At 34.8% G+C, this 22,214-nt stretch overlaps 1 protein-coding gene across 1 annotated transcript in view; it reads right to left on the minus strand.

Annotated features, from left to right (window-relative positions):
• The window catches only part of VPS13A (vacuolar protein sorting 13 homolog A), a 235,726-nt gene that overhangs the window by 158,920 nt on the left and 54,592 nt on the right, over positions 1-22,214 (minus strand). The window contains exons 18-22 of the mRNA XM_082656304.1: positions 12,682-12,871; positions 12,481-12,595; positions 7,998-8,134; positions 6,066-6,198; positions 3,491-3,608 (exon numbers count right to left, since the gene is read on the minus strand). Coding sequence (XP_082512430.1) covers positions 3,491-3,608; positions 6,066-6,198; positions 7,998-8,134; positions 12,481-12,595; positions 12,682-12,871 — 693 coding nt within the window. The remainder of the gene's footprint in view (positions 1-3,490; positions 3,609-6,065; positions 6,199-7,997; positions 8,135-12,480; positions 12,596-12,681; positions 12,872-22,214) is intronic.

Consider the following 22,214-nt stretch of genomic DNA (forward strand, 5'->3'; position numbering starts at 1 on the left):
GAGACTTCAATACCCCACTTTCAATAACTGATAGAACAACCAGAAAAAAGATCAATAAGGAAACAGAGGACTAGAACAACACTGTCAACAAACATAAACAAAACACTCCTCCATCAACAGCAGAATACACATTTTTTCATACATGCACATAGAATATTCTCCAGGATAGACCGAATTTTAGGTCATAAAGCAAGAGTCAAAAATTTTTTAAAGATTGAATAAAAAGCATCCTTTCTAATCACAATGGAATGAAACTGGAAATCAACAGCAGAATGAAAAATGTAAAATTACAAATATGTAGAAATTAACACATTTACTGTTAATGAGTCAAAGAAGAAATCGCCACGGAAATAAAAAAATATCTTGAGACAAGTGAAAATGAAAACACAACATACCAAAATTTATAGCATACAGCAAAAACCGTGCTGAGGGAAATTTATAGCTATAAACACTTAATATTGAAAAAGAAAGATCTCAAATCAGCAACCTAACTTCATGTCTTAAAGAACTAAAAAGGAGCAAACTAAACCAAAAGTTAGCAGAAGTAAGGAAATACAGATTAGAGCAGAGAGAGAGAAAATAGAGAATTGAAAAATAATTGAAAAAAATCAACAAAAGAGTTTGTTCTTCAAAAAGATGAACAAAACTAAAGAACCTTTAGGTAGATGGAGATAAAGACAGAAAAGACTCAACTAAAATCAGAAATGATAGTGTGGATATCACTATCAATCCTACAGAAAAAGGAAGGATTTTATGCCAACAAATTATATAACCTAAATAAAGTGGACAAATTCCTAGAAACACACATCTATCAACACTGAATTTTGAAGGAACAGAAAATCTAGATAGACCTATAACTAATATGGAGAGTGAATCAGTAATCAAAAATCTCACAACATTTCACGAGTGAGTTCTACCAAACAGTTAAAGAATTAACACAAATTTTTCTCAAACTCTTCCTGGAAACTAAAAAGAAAGGAATACTTCCTAACTCATTTTAAGGACAGCATTACTCTGATACCAAAACCAGACAAAGATAATACAAGAAAAGAAAACTACAGACCAATATCCCTTACAAACACTGATGCAAAAATCTCCAAAAAAAACACGAGCAAACAAAATTCAACAGCATGTTAAAAAGATTATACACCATCACCCATCACCCAGGATTTAACCCTGGAACAGAAGAATGGTTCAACATACGAAAACAAATCAGTGTAATACACCACATTAACAAAATGAAGGGACAAAATAACACATGATCATCTCAACTGATGAAGAAAAAGCATTTGGAAAATGCAACACGTTTCCATAATAAAAATACTCAAAAACTAGAAATAGAAGGAAACTACCTCAAAATAATAAAGGTCATATATGAAGAAACCACACAGCACACTCAATGCAAAAGACTAGAAGCTTTTACTCTATGATCAAAATAAAGGATGCCCACTTAAATTACTTGTATTCAACATAATATTGGAAATTCTAGCCAGAGTAATTAGGCAACAAAGAGAAAAAAAAAGGTATCCAAATTGGAAAGGATGAAGTAAAACTGCCTCTGTTCTAACATGAAGTGGTCGTATATGTAGAAAACTGTAACAATTCCACACACACAAAAAATGTTAGAACTAACAAACAAATTCATCCAAGTTTCAGGATACAAAATCAACTTGGAAAAATCAATTGAGTTTCTATTAACCAACAAATAAATTAAGAAAACAATTCCATTTATAATAGTATCAAAAAGAATAAACTTAACCAATGAAGAAAAAGACATACACTGAAAACTACAAAATAATGCTGAAAGAAATTTAAAAAGACATAGGTAAATGGAAAGACATCTTGTATTCATGTATTGGGAGACCTGATGTTAAGATGTCACTACTAAAAACATTTGCAAATTCAATGCAATCCATATCAAAATCTCAATGATACCTGTTGTTAAAAATAGAAATATCCATCTTAAAGTTCAAAAGGAATCTCAAAGGACCCCAAATCACCCAATCAATATAGAAAAAGATTAATGTTGGATGACTCATGCCTCCTGATTTCAAAAGTTACTACAAAGCTACAGGAATCAAAACAGTGTAGTACTGGCATGAAGACAGACACAGAGACCAAGGGAACAGAACAGAAAGCCCAGAAATAAACCATCACATATATGGTCAAATGATTTTCAACAAGGGTGTCAAGACTATTCAATAGGGAAAGGCCAGTCTTTTTAACAAATGGTGCTGAAAAAAAACTACACATCCACATGCAAAAGAATAAAGCTGGATCCTTACCTTACACCACATCCAAAAATTAACTCAAAAAGGTTTCCTAAGCATTAAAAGTATAAAACTCTTTGGAAAAAAATATACAGGAAAAACACTGGATTTGGTGATAATTTCTTAGATATGACAACAAAAGCACAGGCAACAAAGATAAATTAAACTTAATCACAATTCATAGCTTTTGTGCATCAAAGGACGCTATCAAAAGAGTGATAAATAAGACAATCCACAAGAAGAAAGAAAATATTTGCAAATCATTTTATCTGGTAAGAAGTTAATATCCAGGAAAATATTTTAAAAAAACCAAACCTCCAACTTAACAACACAAACAACCTAATTAAAAGGTGGGCAAAGGACCTGAACAGACATTTCTCTAAAGAAATATATAGATTGCCAATAAGAACATGAAAATATGCTCAACATCACTAATCATTAGAAAATGCAATTCAAAACTATAATTAAATACTACTTCACACCTGTTAGGATGGCTATTATTTTTTTGAAAGGGAGAAAATAACAAGTGTTGGTGAAGAGGTAAGAGAATTTAGAACCCCTGTGAATTGCTGATGGGAATATAAAATGGTGCAACTGCTATGGAAAACAGCAGAACAGTTCCTCAAAAAATTAAAAATAGAATAATCCAGCAATTCCACTTCTGGATATATACCCCCCAAGAGTTAAAGCAGGGACTCCAATAGATATCTGTATACTGATGTTCACAGCAGCATTATTACAACAGTCAAATGTCCATTAACCCATGAATGGATAATATATGATATATACATGCAATGGAATTAGGCCTTAAAAAAATGAAATTCTGACATACACTACAACATGGGTCAACATGAAGACCTTATGCTATGTGAAATAAACCAGGCAGAAAAGGAGAAATATTGTACAATTCCACTTACATGAGGTACCTAGACTAGTCAAATTCATAGAGACATAACACAGAATGATGACTGCCATGGACTTGGGGGAGGACAGAGTGGGGTATTATTGTTTAACAATGGGTAGAATTCCAGTCTGTGAAGCTGATATGGTGGAGTGGTTGGACAAAAATATGAATGTACTTAATGCCACTGAATGATACACTTAAAAATGGTAAATTTTGTTATATATATTTTACTACAAAAAAATCAATGAAACATGGCATTTCTTAGCTATATAACTACTAAGAAAATCTACAATCACATGAAACAGGTAATACATACTTGGGCATCCTTATATCCATGAAAACCATGGCCTTAGAGAGTTCCACATTGAAGTGCATAGGTACCAAGATATGTTGTGTGGATACACTGAGTTTTCGTGCTTCTTTCCAATTATCACCTAATTACAGAAAACAGTACGTGTTTAACACATGTGTAATTTGAAAAACATACTAAACCTAACATTACCATTAATACTTCATAGTCATACAGTGCATGGTATGAGGAAATCTTCCTACATCTAGATAATCTTAATGCCATATTCCCAGGTACACATACTTAGCAGGTAAATTCTTTTCCCTTTCAAACTCTGTGTTTTAATAGGAAAAATGCTTATTAAAATGTTAACAACAACATAGCTTTAATCAAATCTACTGTGCATCCTTGGCAATCACTATGCCAACCATACATTACTCAAAAAACATGGCTCTAATGCAATAATGAAAAAGGTAGGGAAAAGTGCAGTTCTTCAGTATTAACTAATAAAAGTTACATTTAAGATTTATAACTGACACTGTTCTAGGCAATGTTTAAATTTTCATTTAATTCTCACAATGGTGTATAACATCCCATTTTAGAAAAATGAGACTGAGAGGAATTTACAGCTTGCTTATGGTCAAAAAGCTAGTGAGTGATAAGGCTGAAATTGTCACCCAGGTCTGCCAACATGCAACCCTCTGGCAACATTCACTGCAGTGTCACAAGCCTAAATGTTCAGTAAAGGAATGGCTAAATAACTGACAGCATAGCCTTAGAACTTTAGATGGCCAGTAAAAATCATGAATTTAAGTGCCCAAAATATTACTGGTAAATGAAAGGGAGGTCAGCATATAAAACTATGTAAATCATGTTAAAAACGCATTCACAAACACTCCCAAACACCACACAAAATACATCCCATACATTCATAGGCACACACATTGAAAAAAACACCAAAAGGATATCCACTGAAATATCAACAACGCTTATGTGTGAGCAGTAGGATAAAGAATGATGTTTTTGTTTTTCTGTATTGTCCAGATTTTCTAAAAGACGCGTCTACATTACAAAGAAATAACTTTTAAAATTTATAACAAGATTAATGGGATCCATATAATACAAAGCAGTTTCATGTACATTATTCCATTTGAACCTAATAATACCATAAGTCAGTTAAATCTTCAGTCAAGGAAAACCAAGCAAATGAAAGCTTAGACTCCTGAAGACAGGTAGTAAAATGGACTTTATTACAATTTTTAAAATTCCAACAGTACCGAGATAAATCAAATATTTCCTTCACTTCTCAATTTACAGATAAAAAATAAGATATTTAGAAGCATGTGTTTCAGTATTTATCAGGGAAGTCTATGACAATTACATAAAGTAACCCCAATGTCAAAAAAACCCTGCCCCCCAAAAGATTTAATTATTTAAGAATAGTTAATGCTTATCAAAAACAACTCCAAGGAATTCCAATAATTTTCAGATAATAATAATGAAATACTGAAAACAATTTTTTACAAAGCATCTCAATATCTTAACTATTAAGTATGGCTCATGGACTTTGAAAACCAGTTACCAAAATGTATCAAACACACCAAAATATAGTAATGTATTCCTTGAAAATAAATTTATGGATTTTTCTATAAACAATTTGCATTTGCCATCCACTATACTTCTGGGCTCCTTTTACACCAACTGAAATATGATAAAAATAAAAACCAAGTTCATTACTCTTAAAGCAAGTACAGTTAAAGAAAAAAATCAAATGTTCCAGTCCTATATACACTAACATTTTTAATAATCGTAACTTTAGGATCTCATTGCTCCTCCTTCTATTAGTTAGCTCAGATAATTAAAATTTCACCATATACACATCTCAATGTTCACTAACACCCTGGAGATTCAGAAGCAATATGACAGTGGAAAGAGGGCTCAACTAGTCTGGGCTCTCTGTCTATTTTAATGGATCCTGACAAGTGAATTTCTGGCTTTGGTCACTTCAACTAAAAAACTAGATCCAGATCAGAGACGCCTATTTGTACACCAAAGTGAATAGGGTAAAGGTATTCCTACGATAGCGACCTTCTGCAGTCTTTGTGTAACTGTTTACAGCCTGGGCTATCAGAGCCCCTAAGCCAGCTGCCTCTGGCCTTGAGCAGCCTCTTCTGGTTATCCCATTGTGTAATACAAATATCACTTTAAATATGTGCCAGTGCTTTCCAACCTTTACTGGTATAGATCAGGATTTCTCAATCTCAGCATTACTGATATTTGGGCCAAGTCTGTTGTGGGGTGGCTTTCGCCCATATTGTTTGAGGTTTAGTAGCATCCCTGACCTCCACTCACTAGATGCTAGTAGTGCCCCAACTCCCCACTCGTGACAACAAAAAATGTCTCTAGACATTGACAATGTCTCTTGAGGGATAAAATCACACCTACTTGAGATATTGCTCCTAGGAAATATCTACTATCACTTCTAATTCAAAAATATAAAAGTTCTAACATATTTAGGATGAAAGTCTTCAGAGAAACTGTCTAAAAACCTAATTAATCACTTCAGCAAAATGAATCAACAAATAATGCACTGTATACTTACCAACTCTGCTATAAAGCAGCTGTATGCTTGTAAGCTGAATATCAAAGGAGTCATAAGCTCTATGCATTATCTCTTCAAGTTTCGCCCCACCTTGTTTTAAATCTGGTAATTCTGAACGAATTTTACTTGTCACCTTGAAGATAATTTTAATAGTTTAAATTACTTCAAAATGAAAATATAAAGTTTTTTATCTTTCAGACTATAATATAAAAATTTAACAGGAGGAGATAAACTCACAAGCTGACATACATTATAAGACTATTAGAAATGTCTTCATCCATGACATATATAATGAGAAGGCCAGGTATAAAGTAAAGTTTTACATATTAAGTTATATTTTCCAATCATTTATATTAAAAAAGGGGAACAAAGCCAGTCCTGGTAAATAATAGATCTAAAAATTTTTTTAATCTGCTAAGAAGCCTTTTTATTAAAAACAAAATTAAGAGAAAAATATAACTTACAAAATGTTTCCATGGCACAATGACAGATATTTAGATAACTTTATAAGAAGACGTGAGAGTCCACAATTAAATATCAGTGTACCTGAATTTTAGTTCCAGCTCTGCCATTTATGCAACCTCAAGCAAGTTATAGTTGTACTTCCCCTTGCTTGGTATACTATGCATACTACTGTTTTCACTCAGGTATCCTGGAGATCACTTCACAGTAGTATATAAAGATCTTATTAATTCATATTTTTATATATATATATGTATACACACACACATACATGTACATGTATACATATTTTTTATTTTAACATTTCCCCTTTATTTTACATAGTTCATGTGAAGTAGACAGTCAAAATTGATTATCTGTTTGAAAGGTAATAAATTTTAGGCAAAAGGTTAAGCAAATTGCTTCAGGTCATAAAACTAGAGAGATACCCTTCTGACCACTATACCTTTCCACTGGCTGTTTCCACTATACCGTGCTGCCCATAAACCAATTCCATAACTAAGTTCAAATATGAATAATTATCTGTATAAAATTTTATTATAAATGTAAATCCAGCAGTGTTACATAATTACTAACTGAAGAGTAAAATATATATATACATACAGAATAAAGGAGAATGTCAATATTAAGGAAAGGCACGAATTTGTTAGGTAGCCAGAAAGAGCATTCCAATATTATCCATCCCTTCTGGGTCTTTAAATTGTTGAAGTTATTCCTCTACATTTCATGATCTGGAGTACTGCTGTCAGACAGAACTTTCTATGATGATGGAATTGTTCTCCATCTGTTCTAATACAGTAGCCACTAGCCATCTGTGACTATTAAACACTTGAATGTGGCTAATGTAACTAAGGAACTGAATTTTTAAAAATTTTAATCAACTTAAACAAATACATGTGGCCAGTGGGTTACCATACTGAACAGCATAGATCTAGAAACACCGAAAAAAAAGTATTCTCTACTCAAAACTGAGGGGAAAAAATCATACATAATTGAATAAGAAGCAAAATGCAAGAAGACCATCTCTCAATTTTAGGATTCTTTAATAGAAATATTAAAATGCCAATATCTAAAGTATATACACAAAAAATTTCAGAAGGATGAATATATATTTGATTACTTCCAGAACTCCCTTCCACTCTACACACTTTAATTGACCAAGTAATAAATTTAAATTGAAAAGGAAATAAACTCCTCAAGCATTACTCTCAAATTTTATAAATATAATTCTTAGGTTCACCCCTGACCTTCAGCATTCAATTGGTCATTTTCCTATTAGAAATGTAGGGAAACTATCTAATTAAATGAAACTTCACTTTACTTGCCAGAAGGGAAGATTCCTCAAATCCTAGTTTCTGCTATTAAGCTAGAAATTAATATACCAAATCAAACCTCTAAAAACCAAAATACATCTTAAACAAAGAAACACCATAAGTGTCATATTATAAAATAATTATTAGTAGTATATACCTTTAGATGACCAAGATCCAAAAGAAGCAGATTTGATGTAGGGTTAAAAATTCCATCTTGTGGGATAATAATATATGAAGCCTTCAAATTAATTTTGAGATCAAGAACTTTCTGTGTTTCAATAATATACAGCAGACCTGCATAAAAGTTAAATCTTTAAAATGAATTGTTTTCACAAATTACTCAAGAAATAGAGAATCATTAAACACATGAATTGGTACCACAACCTTAAAATAATGTGAAATTAGTATTAATTTTAAAATAAACTTGAGCAAAATATTTTCAATATAAAGTAAGATATTTGTTAGTCAATGTGTATACTCATTAAATATAACTGAGTACAAAACTGGAATACTTCTTCAAAAAGAAGTTTTTGACCCATAAACCCAATTTGGGAAAACTGGGGAGATACACATCTAAAAAAATTAAGTTACATGAAATATTAGAATCTATATAATTCTTCCCAATTCGTGAACTTAATACAGCTACTTCTACCATACTGAACAATGATACTTGATCTTTATATTACTCTGAGACAATGAAAATCCTGGATTATTAAATCATCTTCAATAAAACTGTATGTAAACCAGAAAAAGCAACCAGAACTTTCTATGAAAATGGATGAATCTACCAAAGTGAATTTCAACTAAGATGAAGTCTTGAACTTATACTAAAACATTTAACTAGATTTCTAAATCTTGGTAACATGAATAAATAGGTAGGCAAACCTACTCTTCCACTAAAAGCAACAAAAATGGTTGGATATAAAGCAAAACAAACAAACAGCAACAACGAAACCTACTAAAAACACTAAGAGGAGGCAAGAAAGTAAGGATCTATGAAGCCAAAAATCAGATTGAAAGAGAAAACCTAAAAGATTTAAATGGGAGCCATAAAAATTTTATCCTGAGACCATTTTCTGCACTTGGTAAACTCTGGAACTCCTTTCCATAGCCTCACAGAGTATAAAGAACAGATGACAGGGTTTCCCTGGTGGCGCAGTGGTTGAGAATCTGCCTGCCAATGCAGGGGACACGGGTTCGAGCCCTGGTCTGGGAAGATCCCACATGCCACGGAGCAATTAGGTCCGTGAGCCACAACTACTGAGCCTGTGTGTCTGGAGCTTGTGCTCTGCAACAAGAGAGGCCGTGACAGTGAGAGGCCTGCGCACCGCGATGAAGAGTGGCCCCTGCTCGCCGCAACTAGAGAAAGCCCACACACAGAAACGAAGACCCAACACAGCCAAAAATAAAAATAAATATAAATAAATAAATAAAAAAGAAAAAGAACAGATGACAAAAATGAGGAGTCTAGGGCTTCCCTGGTGGCGCAGTGGTTGAGAGTCCGCCTGCCGATGTAGGGGACACGGGTTCGCGCCCGTGTGGGATCGTGCGTGCATGTGGGATCTTCTCGTGGGTCCGGGAAGATCCCACATGCCGCGGAGCGGCTGGGCCCGTGAGCCATGGCCGCTAAGCCTGCGCATCCAGAGCCTGTGCTCCGCAACGGGAGAGGCCACAGCAGTGAGAGGCCCGCGTACCGCAAAAAAAAAAAAAAAAAAAAAAATGAAGAGTCTAGCAGGAGTTCTTTTCATAAATCTGGGATCTAAAAGGTACATACTCAAAGTAAGAGTAATCCAGAAGTTAAACCTCCCTGTCCCTAAAACCTACGCATAGAATGCAAAGAATGTCTCTGAGAAAAACTGGGAAAAAGGGGTAGTCTCCCTGTGAATCATAATCACAATACAGTCCTCAAGTGGATATGTAGCACAACTTTTGTCATTCCAAAATATCTCAAGTAATGACTTTAGATAGTGGTCCCACCAACATGCTCGAGATACCTGGCAGGAAAAAATGAAATTCTTCCCTGAATGAAAGTCCATTTATCCTAGACTTCAGGGAATTCTCCCAAATAATTTTCCAATAAAAATGAGCAGCTCACAATCAAAACTCAACAAAAAGACAAAGGTTAACATGAATATAAGAAACAGCAGAAATAAAAGAGAGGAGAAATAAAAACACAAAAGTCTTAACATAATGGAACTGAAGAGATAATTATCTGGTGAGACAATATAAAATAACTATACAGTTGACCCTTGAACAACACAGGTGAGTCCACTTACACAAGAATATTTTTCAAAAGTAAATATTTACATTACTACATGGTGTCTGGTTGGTTGAATGCGGGGATGTGGAAGAACTACAGATACAGACGGCCCACTGCAGATTATACAGATTAACTCTCGCATTATTCAAGGGTCAACTGTGCTTATAATGTTTGAAGAAATAAAAGACAAGTTTGAATATATCCATGGGAAAGAGAACTATAAAGAATAAAAAATCAGATTTTAAATATAACAAAGCAGAATTCCTAAAATGAAAATATAATCATTGAAATTAAACACAATGGGAAGATTATTAAGCACATTAGACAGCTGAAGAGGGATTCAGTAAAAATCAGAAGATAAATTAAAGGAAATTACCCAGCATGCAACACAGGAAAAACAGATGGAAAGAAAACAAAATATATAAGTTAAGAATGACAGAGTAAAAAAAGCTAAAATATATTTAGCCAGAGTTCCAGAAAAAGAGAATCAAGAGAAAAAAAATCTGAAGAGTTAATGGCTAGAAATTTTCCAGATGGATTTTCTAGAAATAATTAAATCTACCAATCCTCAGATTGGTCCACAGTTGGATACATCATACTGAACCTATAGAATATAAAAGATAAAAACATCTTAAATGTAAAAGAAAAAGGATAATCTACAAAGAAGCAGCAAACACACTAACACCTGAAATTTCAACATCAGTAACAGGAGCCAAAAGACAGTAGAATGGTCACTTCAGTGTGCTAAGAACAATATAATCATCAACTCTGAATTACATATCCAGTAAAAAAATATCCTTCAAAACTGAGGACAATTACCTTCAGACCAAAACCAAACGATACAACAAACAAAAAAGTTTGCCATCAGCAGACTCTCAATAAAGACAACAATGTATAAATGAACTACCGAAAGAAAGGAAATAATTCCAGATAAAGGGTGTTAAGTTCAAATAGGAATGAAGAGCAAAGAAAGTAGTTGATATATATGTAATTATAAACCAATGCATTGACTCTACAAACAAAAATTGTTCTATGAAGTTAAAACAAGAAAAAAATAACAATAGCATGTAAGTAATGAGGATGGTGAAAGGAGTTCAAGTGTTCTAAAGTGTTCCTTGCAATGACTGGGAGAAGGTAAAATGTTTCATTACATTTTATCTCAACAAAAATTTGTGTTTTAATTACTACAGTAAAAAGAGAAAGAGAATATTTAAGTTTCAAATGGTACAAGGGTGGGAGTGGAGGAAGTAATGCTAGAATTTATCCAAAGGCAGGAAAGAAAGGTCAAGAAATATGACTGTCAGTATCACAGCTTGAAAAACATCCCACTATATGTTGTTGACATGACACATCTAAAAATAAAGATAGAGGGAAAAAGTAAGTAAAAGAATAAAAAAAATACAGCAGGCAAATTATAACCAAAAGAAACCTAGAATATCCATACTAATATCAGAACAAAAAAGGAAAAAATATTAAAAAATTAAAGCATTACTAAAAATATTGACAACTTCATCCAGATAAAAGATCTGGTTCATTGGGGAAAAAATATCTCTGCATGTAACTAATATAGCACCAAACTTTATAAGGAAGAAAATCAAAGATCTACATGAAATAGACAAATCCAAATGGAAAGTTTGGTGTTCTTCATATATTTCTCTAAATAACTGTTAGAATATGGTGAAACAAGAAGGAAAAAAATCCAGTAAGGATACAAAAGATTTGAAGTACATGATAAACAAATGTGACTTAAAGGATATGTATAGATATTAAAAAGATATGCTTTTCAAACATATATGGAATATTTTTTAAATTACCATATATTGAGCCAGAAAGCAAGTCTCAACGAACTACAAAGCATTAAAAACCACAGAGATCATCTCTATAGTCCACTATATTTTGAAAATGGAATCTCTAATTTAAAATCTCCCCCAAAGAAATCTCCAAACCCAAATTATGCCAAACACTGAAAGAAGAAATGAGACCCAACAAACCAATTGGCTGAACAAACCAATCTTACACAAATTCTCCAAAGGAGAAAGGATGGAACTTTTATTTTCTGAGGCCATATACTAAAATCTGCAAGTCATTACAAGAAAGGAAAATGACAGGCCAGTTTCTGTCATAAACAGAATTTCAAAAATCCTAAAAAAATTTTGCAATTAACTTGAATGTGGTACATAGGTTAGACCTTTCTAAGTGTAAGAAATGATTATCATTATATCTAAATTTAAATATAAAGGTACCAAATTAGCTTCAACTAAAACTGTATCTAGTCTAGAAATATAAACTCAAAAAATACTTTACCAAAATCAGCATAACATGACTGAAAGTTTAGTATAGGATAAGTACTTAATTCACCAACATTAATACTGGCATTTACCTGCTGCTGTCTTATCACGAAATTCTTCAAGTTTTGTCAAAGTCACTGAAGTCAGCTGTGCTAGATTTACATCTTTTGGAGGTCTGAAGAATTCCACTATACTATTTACTGTTCTCTGTTAAAATAAGCATCATTAACATGAGGCACAAACTCAAGGCAAATTGAAATATATTAAAACTTAGGAATTACAAAAATGCTTACTGCATCATATAGCATTTCTAAAGGTTCAGCTTCTATGATACACCTTTGAGCAACAGTTTCATCTAATGGATTTATCTCAAATATAATTCGCAAGAGTGATGCAGCATCATCCAATGAAGACAGGAGGCGGGGTTTTGTTGAATTATCTGGTAAGCCAGTAATATGAAATGAACCTATTTTGGTTTCGAATCTGCATGAAAAAAGATAGGACAGAAATTAGCAATCAGTACAATTTTAAAGTATTTTTCAAATTAAAAATAATAAAATAAAAACAATTGCACTTTAGGGCTTCCCTGGTAGCGCAGTGGTTAAGAATCCACCTGCCAATGCAGCGGACATGGGTTTGAGCCCTGGTCCAGGAAGATTCCACATGCCACAGAGCTACTGAGCCCACGAGCCACAACTACTGAGCCTGCGAGCCACGACTACTGAAGTCCGTGCGCCTAGAGCCCCTGCTCCGCAACACAAGAAGCCACTGCCAACGAGAAGCCCGCACACTGCAACGAAGAGCAGCCCCCACTTCCTGCAACTAAAGGAAGCCCGCACGTAGCAACAAAGACCCAACATAGCCAAAAATTAAAATAAATTTATTTTAAAAAAAAATTTCACTTTGCATTTCTTGCTACTCCATTCCATGCACACCGAAGAAAATACACAACTATTAGATCTAAACTGACATAGATTAATTCACAAAGAACTCTATTCACATGTTGATTTCCAGGTTAAGAAGCTTTTGAAGGGTCAGGGGTTTCTGGTTCCCTATGAAAGGAGTCTGAAGTCACCACTCCATATTAACAATAAGTAAAAGGCTGAACAAACCAAAAAATCAACAACTCTTCTTCAATATGTAAGAGAGGGGAGTACATAGGGCAAACTGCTGCCCCTAAGACTGAAGACACAGACAGGGAGTGGAGTCATGGCTTACCAGAGCAGAGATCTGCAAAAAGGAAACCACCACGGACACTAGAGCCAAGGTTGGAAAACCTAAACTGTAACTGAATTGCTGGAGACTTAGTGTGGACAACTCTGAGAGTTAAAAACTCCAGAGGGAACTATTACCTGACACCGGGCAGAATGGCCATCATCAAAAAATCAACAAACAATAAATGTTGGAGAGGGTGTGGAGGAAAGGGAACCTTCCTACACTGCTGGTGGGAATGTAAATTGGTACAGCCACTATGGAGAACTGTATGCAGGTTCCTTAAAAAACTAAAAATAGAGCTACCAGATGACCCAGCAATCCCACTCCTAGGCATATATCCAGAGAAAACCATAATTGGAAAGGATGCATGCACCCTGATGTTCACTGCAGCACTAGTTACAATAGCCAGGACACAGAAGCAACCTAAATGTCCACTGACAGAGGAATGGATAAAGAAGACATGATACATATATACAATGGAATATTACTCAGCCATAAAAAGGAATGAAACAGTGCCATTTGAGGAGACATGAATGGACCTAGAGATTGTCATACAGAGTGAAGTAAGTCAGAAAGAGAAAAACAAATACTGTATAATATCATTTATACGTGGAATCTAGAAAAATGGTACAGGTGAACTTATTGGCAAAGCAGAAATAAGAGTCACAGATGTAGAGACCTTATGGTTACTAAGCGGGGGCGGGGAGAAGGGGGACGAATTGGGAGATTGAGATTGACATATATACACTGCTATGTATAAAATAGATAACTAATGAGAACCTACTATTTAGCACAGGGAACCCTACTCAATGATCTGTGGTGACCTAAATGTGAAGGAAATTTTAAAAAGAGTGGATATATGTATATATATATAACTGATTCACTTTATTGTACATCAGAAAGTAACACGATATTGTAAAGCAACTATACTCCAATGAAAATTAATTAAAATAAAAAACTCTAAGGGGACCCAGCCACAGGGGAGTCCCCCAAATAATTTGAGATACACCTCCAAGAATTCGACCAGGTTCCCACAGTAAATATTGGAGAAATATCCCCTCCTCAGGCAAGTGGAGAGGACGATGAACCTTTTAAAAATATGCCAGAGCACTCTATTGTTCTTCACAAGGCCTGCCCTCTGGAGAAACGAGTTAACTAGAGCCTTACCTAATGGGGTATTATCAGAGCCAAAATGACCAAGGGAAGGGAAATATCCAACTCCAGTCAAGTCTACCACTCCATATGGGGGGAGGGAAATACCCAACTCCAGCCCATACTACCCATTCTATCCCCCTAAGGGGGTAGGGAAAAAAACTGAGAAACTCTTGTTAAGTTCACAGTACAGAAGCACAGGCTCATTCAAAGACTGAGAGCTCATCACAGAACTACAGAACTCTTCCCTTTCTCCCACATCTTATAACCAAATTATTAAGGACCTATTTACAGCAATTCCTTTTACCCAGTATATAATGTCTGGCTATCAGGAAAAAATAACAAGGCATACAAAAAGGCAAAAAACACAATTTGAAGTGACAGAGCAAGCATCAGAACCAAACATGGCAGGGATGCTGGAATTACATGACTAGAAATTTAAAGCAACTACAATTAATATGTCCAACGGTTAATATGTCTAACAGATAAAGTAGACAATCTGCAAGAACAGATGAACAATGTAAACAGAGAGATGGAAATCCTAAGAAAACCAAAAATGAATGCTAAAGATAAAAATCACTGTAACAAGAATGACTTTGATGGGTTTATTAGGAGACTGCACAGTTGCACAGCTAAGGAAATCCCTGAGCTGGAGAAGAGATCAGAAAAATCATAAAAATACAGAAAGCATTTCTAAAAAATCAGAAGAGAATATCCATGCATAACTACAAAAGCTGTACTGTACAAGTAATGGGAATACCAGAAGGAGAAGAGAGAAAGGAACAGAAGAAATATTTCAATCAATAATGATTGAGAATTTCTCCAAATTAATATCAGATACTAAATAGCAGATTTAGGAAGCTCAGAGAACATCAAGCAGAATAAATGCTAAAAAAACCCACAAAACATACAAAACAAAAAGCAAAAAAAACCCACTGCACCTAGGCATATTTTCAAACTACAGAGAATGAAATATAAAGAAAAAAATCCTAAAAAGAGCTAGAGGGGAAAAAAATCCTTACTTATAGAGAAGCAAAGATAAGAATTACTTCCACATTCTCAGAAACCATACTAGCAAGAACAGGGTATAACAAATATTTTAAAGTGTTTAAGAGCAAAAAACTCTAAACTAGAATTCTGTACCCCATGAAATTTCCCTCCAAAAGTAAAGAAGAAATAAAGACTTCCTCAGGCAAACAAAAATGGAGAAAAACTGTTGTCATTAGACCTGCCTTTCAAGAAATATTAAAAGTAGTTACATAGAGAGAAGAAAGTAAATGTAAGTTGGAAACTCAGATTACATAAAGAAAGAGCACTGAAGTAGGAAAGTGAGGGTAAAATGCAAACATTTAATTGTCCTAACAGATTATTAGTATGTTCATTGTTAATAATCTAAGAGTGTATTGAATAACAGGAATGACACAAGGGATTAGAGGAAGGAATTAAGATATTTTGTTATTACTGGGTACTCACATTACCTGTGAGATAGTATAGTATTATTTCAAAGCAGACTTAGATCAGTTGTTTAAAAAAAAAAAAAAGAAACGAAATTGAGTTATTTGTAGTGAGATGGATGGACCTAGCGTCTGTCATACAGAGTGAAGTAAGTCAGAAAGAGAAAAACAAATACCGTATGTTAACACATATATACGGAGTCTAAAAAACAACAAAAAAAAGACAGGTCATGAAGAACCTAGGGACAAGACAGGAATAAAGACACAGACCTACTAGAGAATGGACTTGAGGATACGGGGAGGGGGAAGGGTAAGCTGGGATAAAGTGAGAGAGTGGCATGGACATATATACGTTACCAAATGTAAAATAGATAGCTAGTGGGAAGCAGCCGCACAGCACAGGGAGATCAGCTCAGTGCTTTGTGACCACCTAGAGGGGTGAGATGGGGAGGATGGGAGGGAGGGAAGCAGACACAAGAGGGAAGAGATATGGGGACATATGTATAACTGATTCACTTTGTTATAAAGCAGAAACTAACAGACCATTGTAAAGCAATTATACTCCAATAAAGACTTTTTTTTTTTTTTAAAAGAAAGGGGCTTCCCTGGTGGCACAGTGGTTGAGAGTCCGCCTGCCGATGCAGGGGACACGGGTTCGTGCCCCAGTCCAGGAAGATCCCACATGCCGCGGAGCAGCTGGGCCCGTGAGCCATGGCCACTGAGCCTGCACGTCTGGAGCCTGTACTCCATAACGGGAGAGGCCACAGCAGTGAGAGGCCCGTGTACCGCAAAAAAAAAAAAAGAAAAAAAAGAAAAAAGGCATTCCACAATAAAGATGTTAAAAAAAAATTAAATAAATAAAAAGGCAAAAAAAAAGCTATACATACTACTATATATAAAATAGATATCTAATGAAGACCTACCGAATAACACAGGGAACTCTATTCAATATTCTGTAATGACCTATATGGGAAAAGAATCTAGAAAAGATTCTTTTTGTGTATATGTATAAGTTTTTTACTTTGCTGTACAGCAGAAACTAACACATTTTAAATCAACTATACTCCAATAAAAATTAAACATTTTTTAAAAAAATAAAATAAAATAAAAAAAACAAACAAAAAAGTATATTAAATGCTCTAGGGCAACTACTAAAAAAAGTTTTAAAAATTTTAACTGATGTGCCAAGAAAAGAGAGAAAATGGAATCATACAAAATGTTCAATTAAACTGCAAAAAGAAGAAAAGACATGATAGACAAAAACAGGAACAAAGAACAAGGGCAATAAATAGAAAAGAGTAACAATTATGGTAGATATTAATTTTAAGAGAATAAGAAAATAAGCCACAGAATAGGAGAAAATATTTGCGAACAACAATCTGATAAAGACCTGTTATCTAAAATATATAAAGAACACTTTAAACTCAACAAGAAGAAAACAAACAACACAATTAAAAAATGGGCTAAAGATCTTAACAGACACCTCACCAAGTAAAACTGACAAATAAGCATATGAAAAGATGCTCTACATCATATGTCATCATGGAAATGAAAATTAAAACAACAGTGACATACAACTACATACATATTAGAATGGCCAAAATCTGGAATAATGACAACACCAAGTAATGACAAGGATGTAGATGGAGCAATAGGAACTCTCATACATTGCTGGTGGGAATTCAAAATGGTACAGTCACTTTAGAAGAAAGTTTGGTGGTTTCTTACAAAATTAAGCATATTTTTACCATGTGATCCAACAATCGGCTCCTTGATATTTACCCAAAGGAGCTGAAAACTTATGTCCATATAAAACCTACACAGCTGTTTACAACAGCTATATTCATAACTGCCAAAACATAGAAGCAACCAAGATGTCCTTCAGTAGGTGAATGGATAAACAAACTGTGGTACATCCAGACAATGTAATGTTATTAAGTGCTAAAAACCATGAGTTATCAATTCATGAAAAGACATATAGGAAGCTTAAATGCATATCGCTAAGTGAAAGAAGCCAGGCTACACACTGTATGATTTCAACTACAGGGCATTCTAAAAAAGGCAAAACTATGAACACAGTAAAATAATCAGTGGTTGGGGGAGTGAGTAAGGAATGAATAGCGGAACGCAGGATTTTTAGAGCAGTGAAAATACTGTGTGTGATACTGTAACAATGGACACTTGTCATTCTATGTTGTCCATACCACAGAATGTACAACAAGAGTGCACCATGATGTAAACTATGGACTTTGGGTGATTATGCCAGTGTAGGTTCATTTTTAGTAAAAATGTACTATTCTGGTGAGTGGTGTTGATAATTGCAGGGGGGCTCTGTATGTGTAGGGGTAGAAGGTATAGGAGAAATGTCTATACCTCCCTCTAAACTTTGTTGTAAACTTCAAACTGCTCTAAAATAATAAAGCCTTTAAAAAAAAAGTTAATGGATAAGTATTGTCTTTGGAAGTGACAGAAAAAGGTGCTCAAATAATCGAGTTTCTCCACTGAAATGACGATTAAACTAACAAAAACTCCCAGAATCAACTTTCTTGCAAGTCTGGAATTTAATAAAAAACTTACAGCAACCAGGGAAAAATGAAAGAGGTAAAGACAGCTGAATTTCAGAAAGATAGCACTCTGGCATTTCTGTTTATCTGCCTATCATCCCCATTCCTTAGCAAAGCAGTGGGCAATATTCCTGGTGTGGCTTCCTGGAGCCAGGGGACTAACACAAGCTGCTATGCTGTGAATGTCTGTGTCCCTCAAATTTCATTTGTTGAAATTCTAATGCCTAATGTGATGGTTATTTGGAGGTAGGACTGTTGGGAGGTGATTAGGTCATTAGGGCAGAGCCCTCATGCATGGGATTAGTGGTCTTTAAAAAGAGGCGCTAAAGGCTCCAGGATAGGTTGCAAGCCGCCGCTGCTGCCCTCCTGGGCTCCAGGAGCAATCTTGAGCTGCTGCTGCCACCCTTGCAGGCTCTAGGAGCGGTTGCGAGCCGCCTCCGCCGCCATCATGGGCTCTGTAGGCGTGCACGAGCTGCCATTGCCACCAAGTGCCCTGGGAGTGGGTGCCAGTAGCTGCATCTACACACCCCCTACTAATGGGGGTAACGGCCAGCACATGCTGAGGAAAGAAGGCCACAGGCATTCATACTAAAAACAGCCCTCACACCAAATATATTAAACCCACACAAGCTACCCAGGGATGCTCACACATAAAAAAAGCCCTCCAAGACCACAGTAGACAATTGTTTCTCTAAAACTCACAGAGTAAGAGAAATATAAGTAAAATGAAGAAGCAGAGGAAACACTCCCAGTTAAAAGATCAAGAGAATTCCCCTGAAAGAACAAACAATGAAACAGATATCTTCTGTCTAACAGACACTGAGTTCAAAAAGGAGATAATGAAAATACTGAAGGAATTAAGAAAAGCTATTGACAGAAATGCAGAGTACTATAAAAAGGAACTAGAAAATATAAGGAGGAGCCAAGAAAACTCATTTGCTGGGACAAAAAGTGAGCTAAAGGCAATGAACAGGAGAATGAATAATGCAGAAGAATGAATAAGTGATCCGGAAGATAGAATAATGGAAATCACCCAATCAGAACAGCAGACAGAAAGCCAAATGAAAAAAAAAATGAAAGCAATATAAGAGACCTATGCGATAATATACAATCTACACACAATAGGGATTACAGAAGAAGAAGAAAGAGACAAGGGGATTGAAAAAGTATTTGAAGAAATTATGGCCGAAAACTTCCCTCAACTAAAAAAGGCAACAGGAAAGCACAGAGAGTCCCAAACAGACCCACACCATGACATATTATAATCAAAATGTCAAAAGTTAAAAATAAAGAGAGGATTCTAAAGGCAGCAAGAGAAAAACTAAGAGTTAATTACAAGGGAATCCCCATAAGGCTATGGGCTGATTTCTCTACAGAAATGTTTTTGGCCAGAAGGGAATGGCAAGATACATTCAAAACTCTAAAAGGGAAAAATATGCAACCTAGAATACTCTACCCAGCAGGATTATCATTTAGAATAGAAGGAGAGATAAAGAATTTCTCAGACAAACAAAAACTAAAAGAATACAGCAATACTAAACCTATCTTAAAAGAAACACTGACAAGTCTTTTCTAAACAGAAAAGAAGCAAGAGTCTATAGGAAAGAGAAAATCACAACTGGCAAGTAAATCTCTTAAATAAGCCAGTACATTTTTTTATTTAAAAAAATCAAAACAACCTTGTGAAAACAATGATAACCACAATGAACAGCAAAAGGATAAACATGAAGAAGTAAAAGAGGACTTCAAAATCATAAAATGTGGGGGAGAAGAGTAAGAAAAGGTAGATTCTTTGTTTTTGTTTTTTTTCCAATGTGTTTGACCCTATATGACTATCAGTCTAAAGCAAGTATATAGCAAGGGGTAAAAATACTTAAAAAACAGGGTAACCACAAAGGAAAAACCTGCAATACACTCACTAAAACCTAAAAGAAGAAAACAAAGGCATAAAATAAAAGGAAATCATCAAACCACAAAAAAGAAAAGCAGGGGAATTCCCCGGAGGTCCAGTGGTTAGGACTCTGCGCTCTCACTGAAAAGGGCCCGAGTTCGATCCGTGGTCAGAGAAATAAGATCCCACAACCCGTGTGGCATGGCCAAGAAAAAGAAAAAGAAAGGAACAAAGAAGAAACACAGAATCAACTGGAAAACAAGGTTTAAAAAGGCAATAAATACATATCTATCAATAATTACCTTAAATGGCAATGGCCTAAATGCTCTAATCAAAAGACAAAGAGTGGCAGACTGAATCAAAAAAACAAGAGCCTACAATAGGCTGCCTACAAGAGACCCACCTTAGAGCAAAGGACACACATAGATTGAAAGTGAGGGGACGGAAAACATATTTCATGCAAACGGAAACGACAAAAAAGTGAGGGTCGCAATACTCGAATCAGACAAAATAGACTTTAAAACAAATGCCGTAAAGAAAGAAAGATAAAGAAGGACACTATATAATGATAAAAGGATGAACATGAGAGGATTTTACACTCATCAATATATATGCACCTAATACAGGAGTACCCAAATACATAAAACAAATACTAACAGACATAAAGGGAGAAACTGATGGGAATTCAATAGTAGTAGGAGACTTTAACACCTCATTCACATCAATGGACAGATCTTTGAGACAGAAAATAAGGCAACAGAGATCCTAAATGATAAAATACAACAGTTAGACTTAATTGATATTTTTAGGACATTACATCCAAAAAAACCAGAATACACATTCAAGTGCACACGGAACATTCTCTAGGATTGACCACATACTAGGGCACAAAACAAGACTCAACAAATTCAAGAGTATAGAAATTATCTCAACAACTATTATGACCACAACAGCATGAAACTAGAAATCAACCACAGAAAAAGAAATGGGAAAAAAAACCAATTACATGGAGACTAAACAACATGCTACTAAAAAATCCAATGGGTCAACAATGAAATCAAAGAAGAAATTAAAATATACCTTGAGACAAAGGACAATGAAAACACAACCAACAAAATCTATGGGATGCAGCAAAAGCAGTTCTTAGAGGGAAGTTCAGAGTAATACAGGCCTTCTTTAAGAAAGAAGAAAAATCTCAAATAACCTAACCCACCACCTAAAAGAATCAGAAAAAGAAGAACAAACTATACCTAAAGTTAGCAGAAGGAAGGAGACAATTAAAGACCAGAGGGGAAACAAATAAAATAGAGATTAAAAAAACAATAGAAAAAAATAAGTAAAACCAAGACCTGGGTCTTTGAAAGGGTAAACAAAATTGACACACCTCTGAGCAGGCTCACCAAGAACAAAAGAGACAAGACCCAAATAAACAAAATAAGAAATGAAAGAGAATAAATCACAACTGATACTGCAGAATTACAAAAAACCATAAAAGAATACTATGAATGATTATATGTCAACCAATTTGACAACCTAGAGGAAATGGACAA

This window comes from Grampus griseus (genome assembly GCF_964374135.1).
Source record: "Grampus griseus genome assembly, chromosome: 6".
In the NCBI taxonomy this organism is placed as follows: Eukaryota; Metazoa; Chordata; class Mammalia; order Artiodactyla; family Delphinidae; genus Grampus; species Grampus griseus.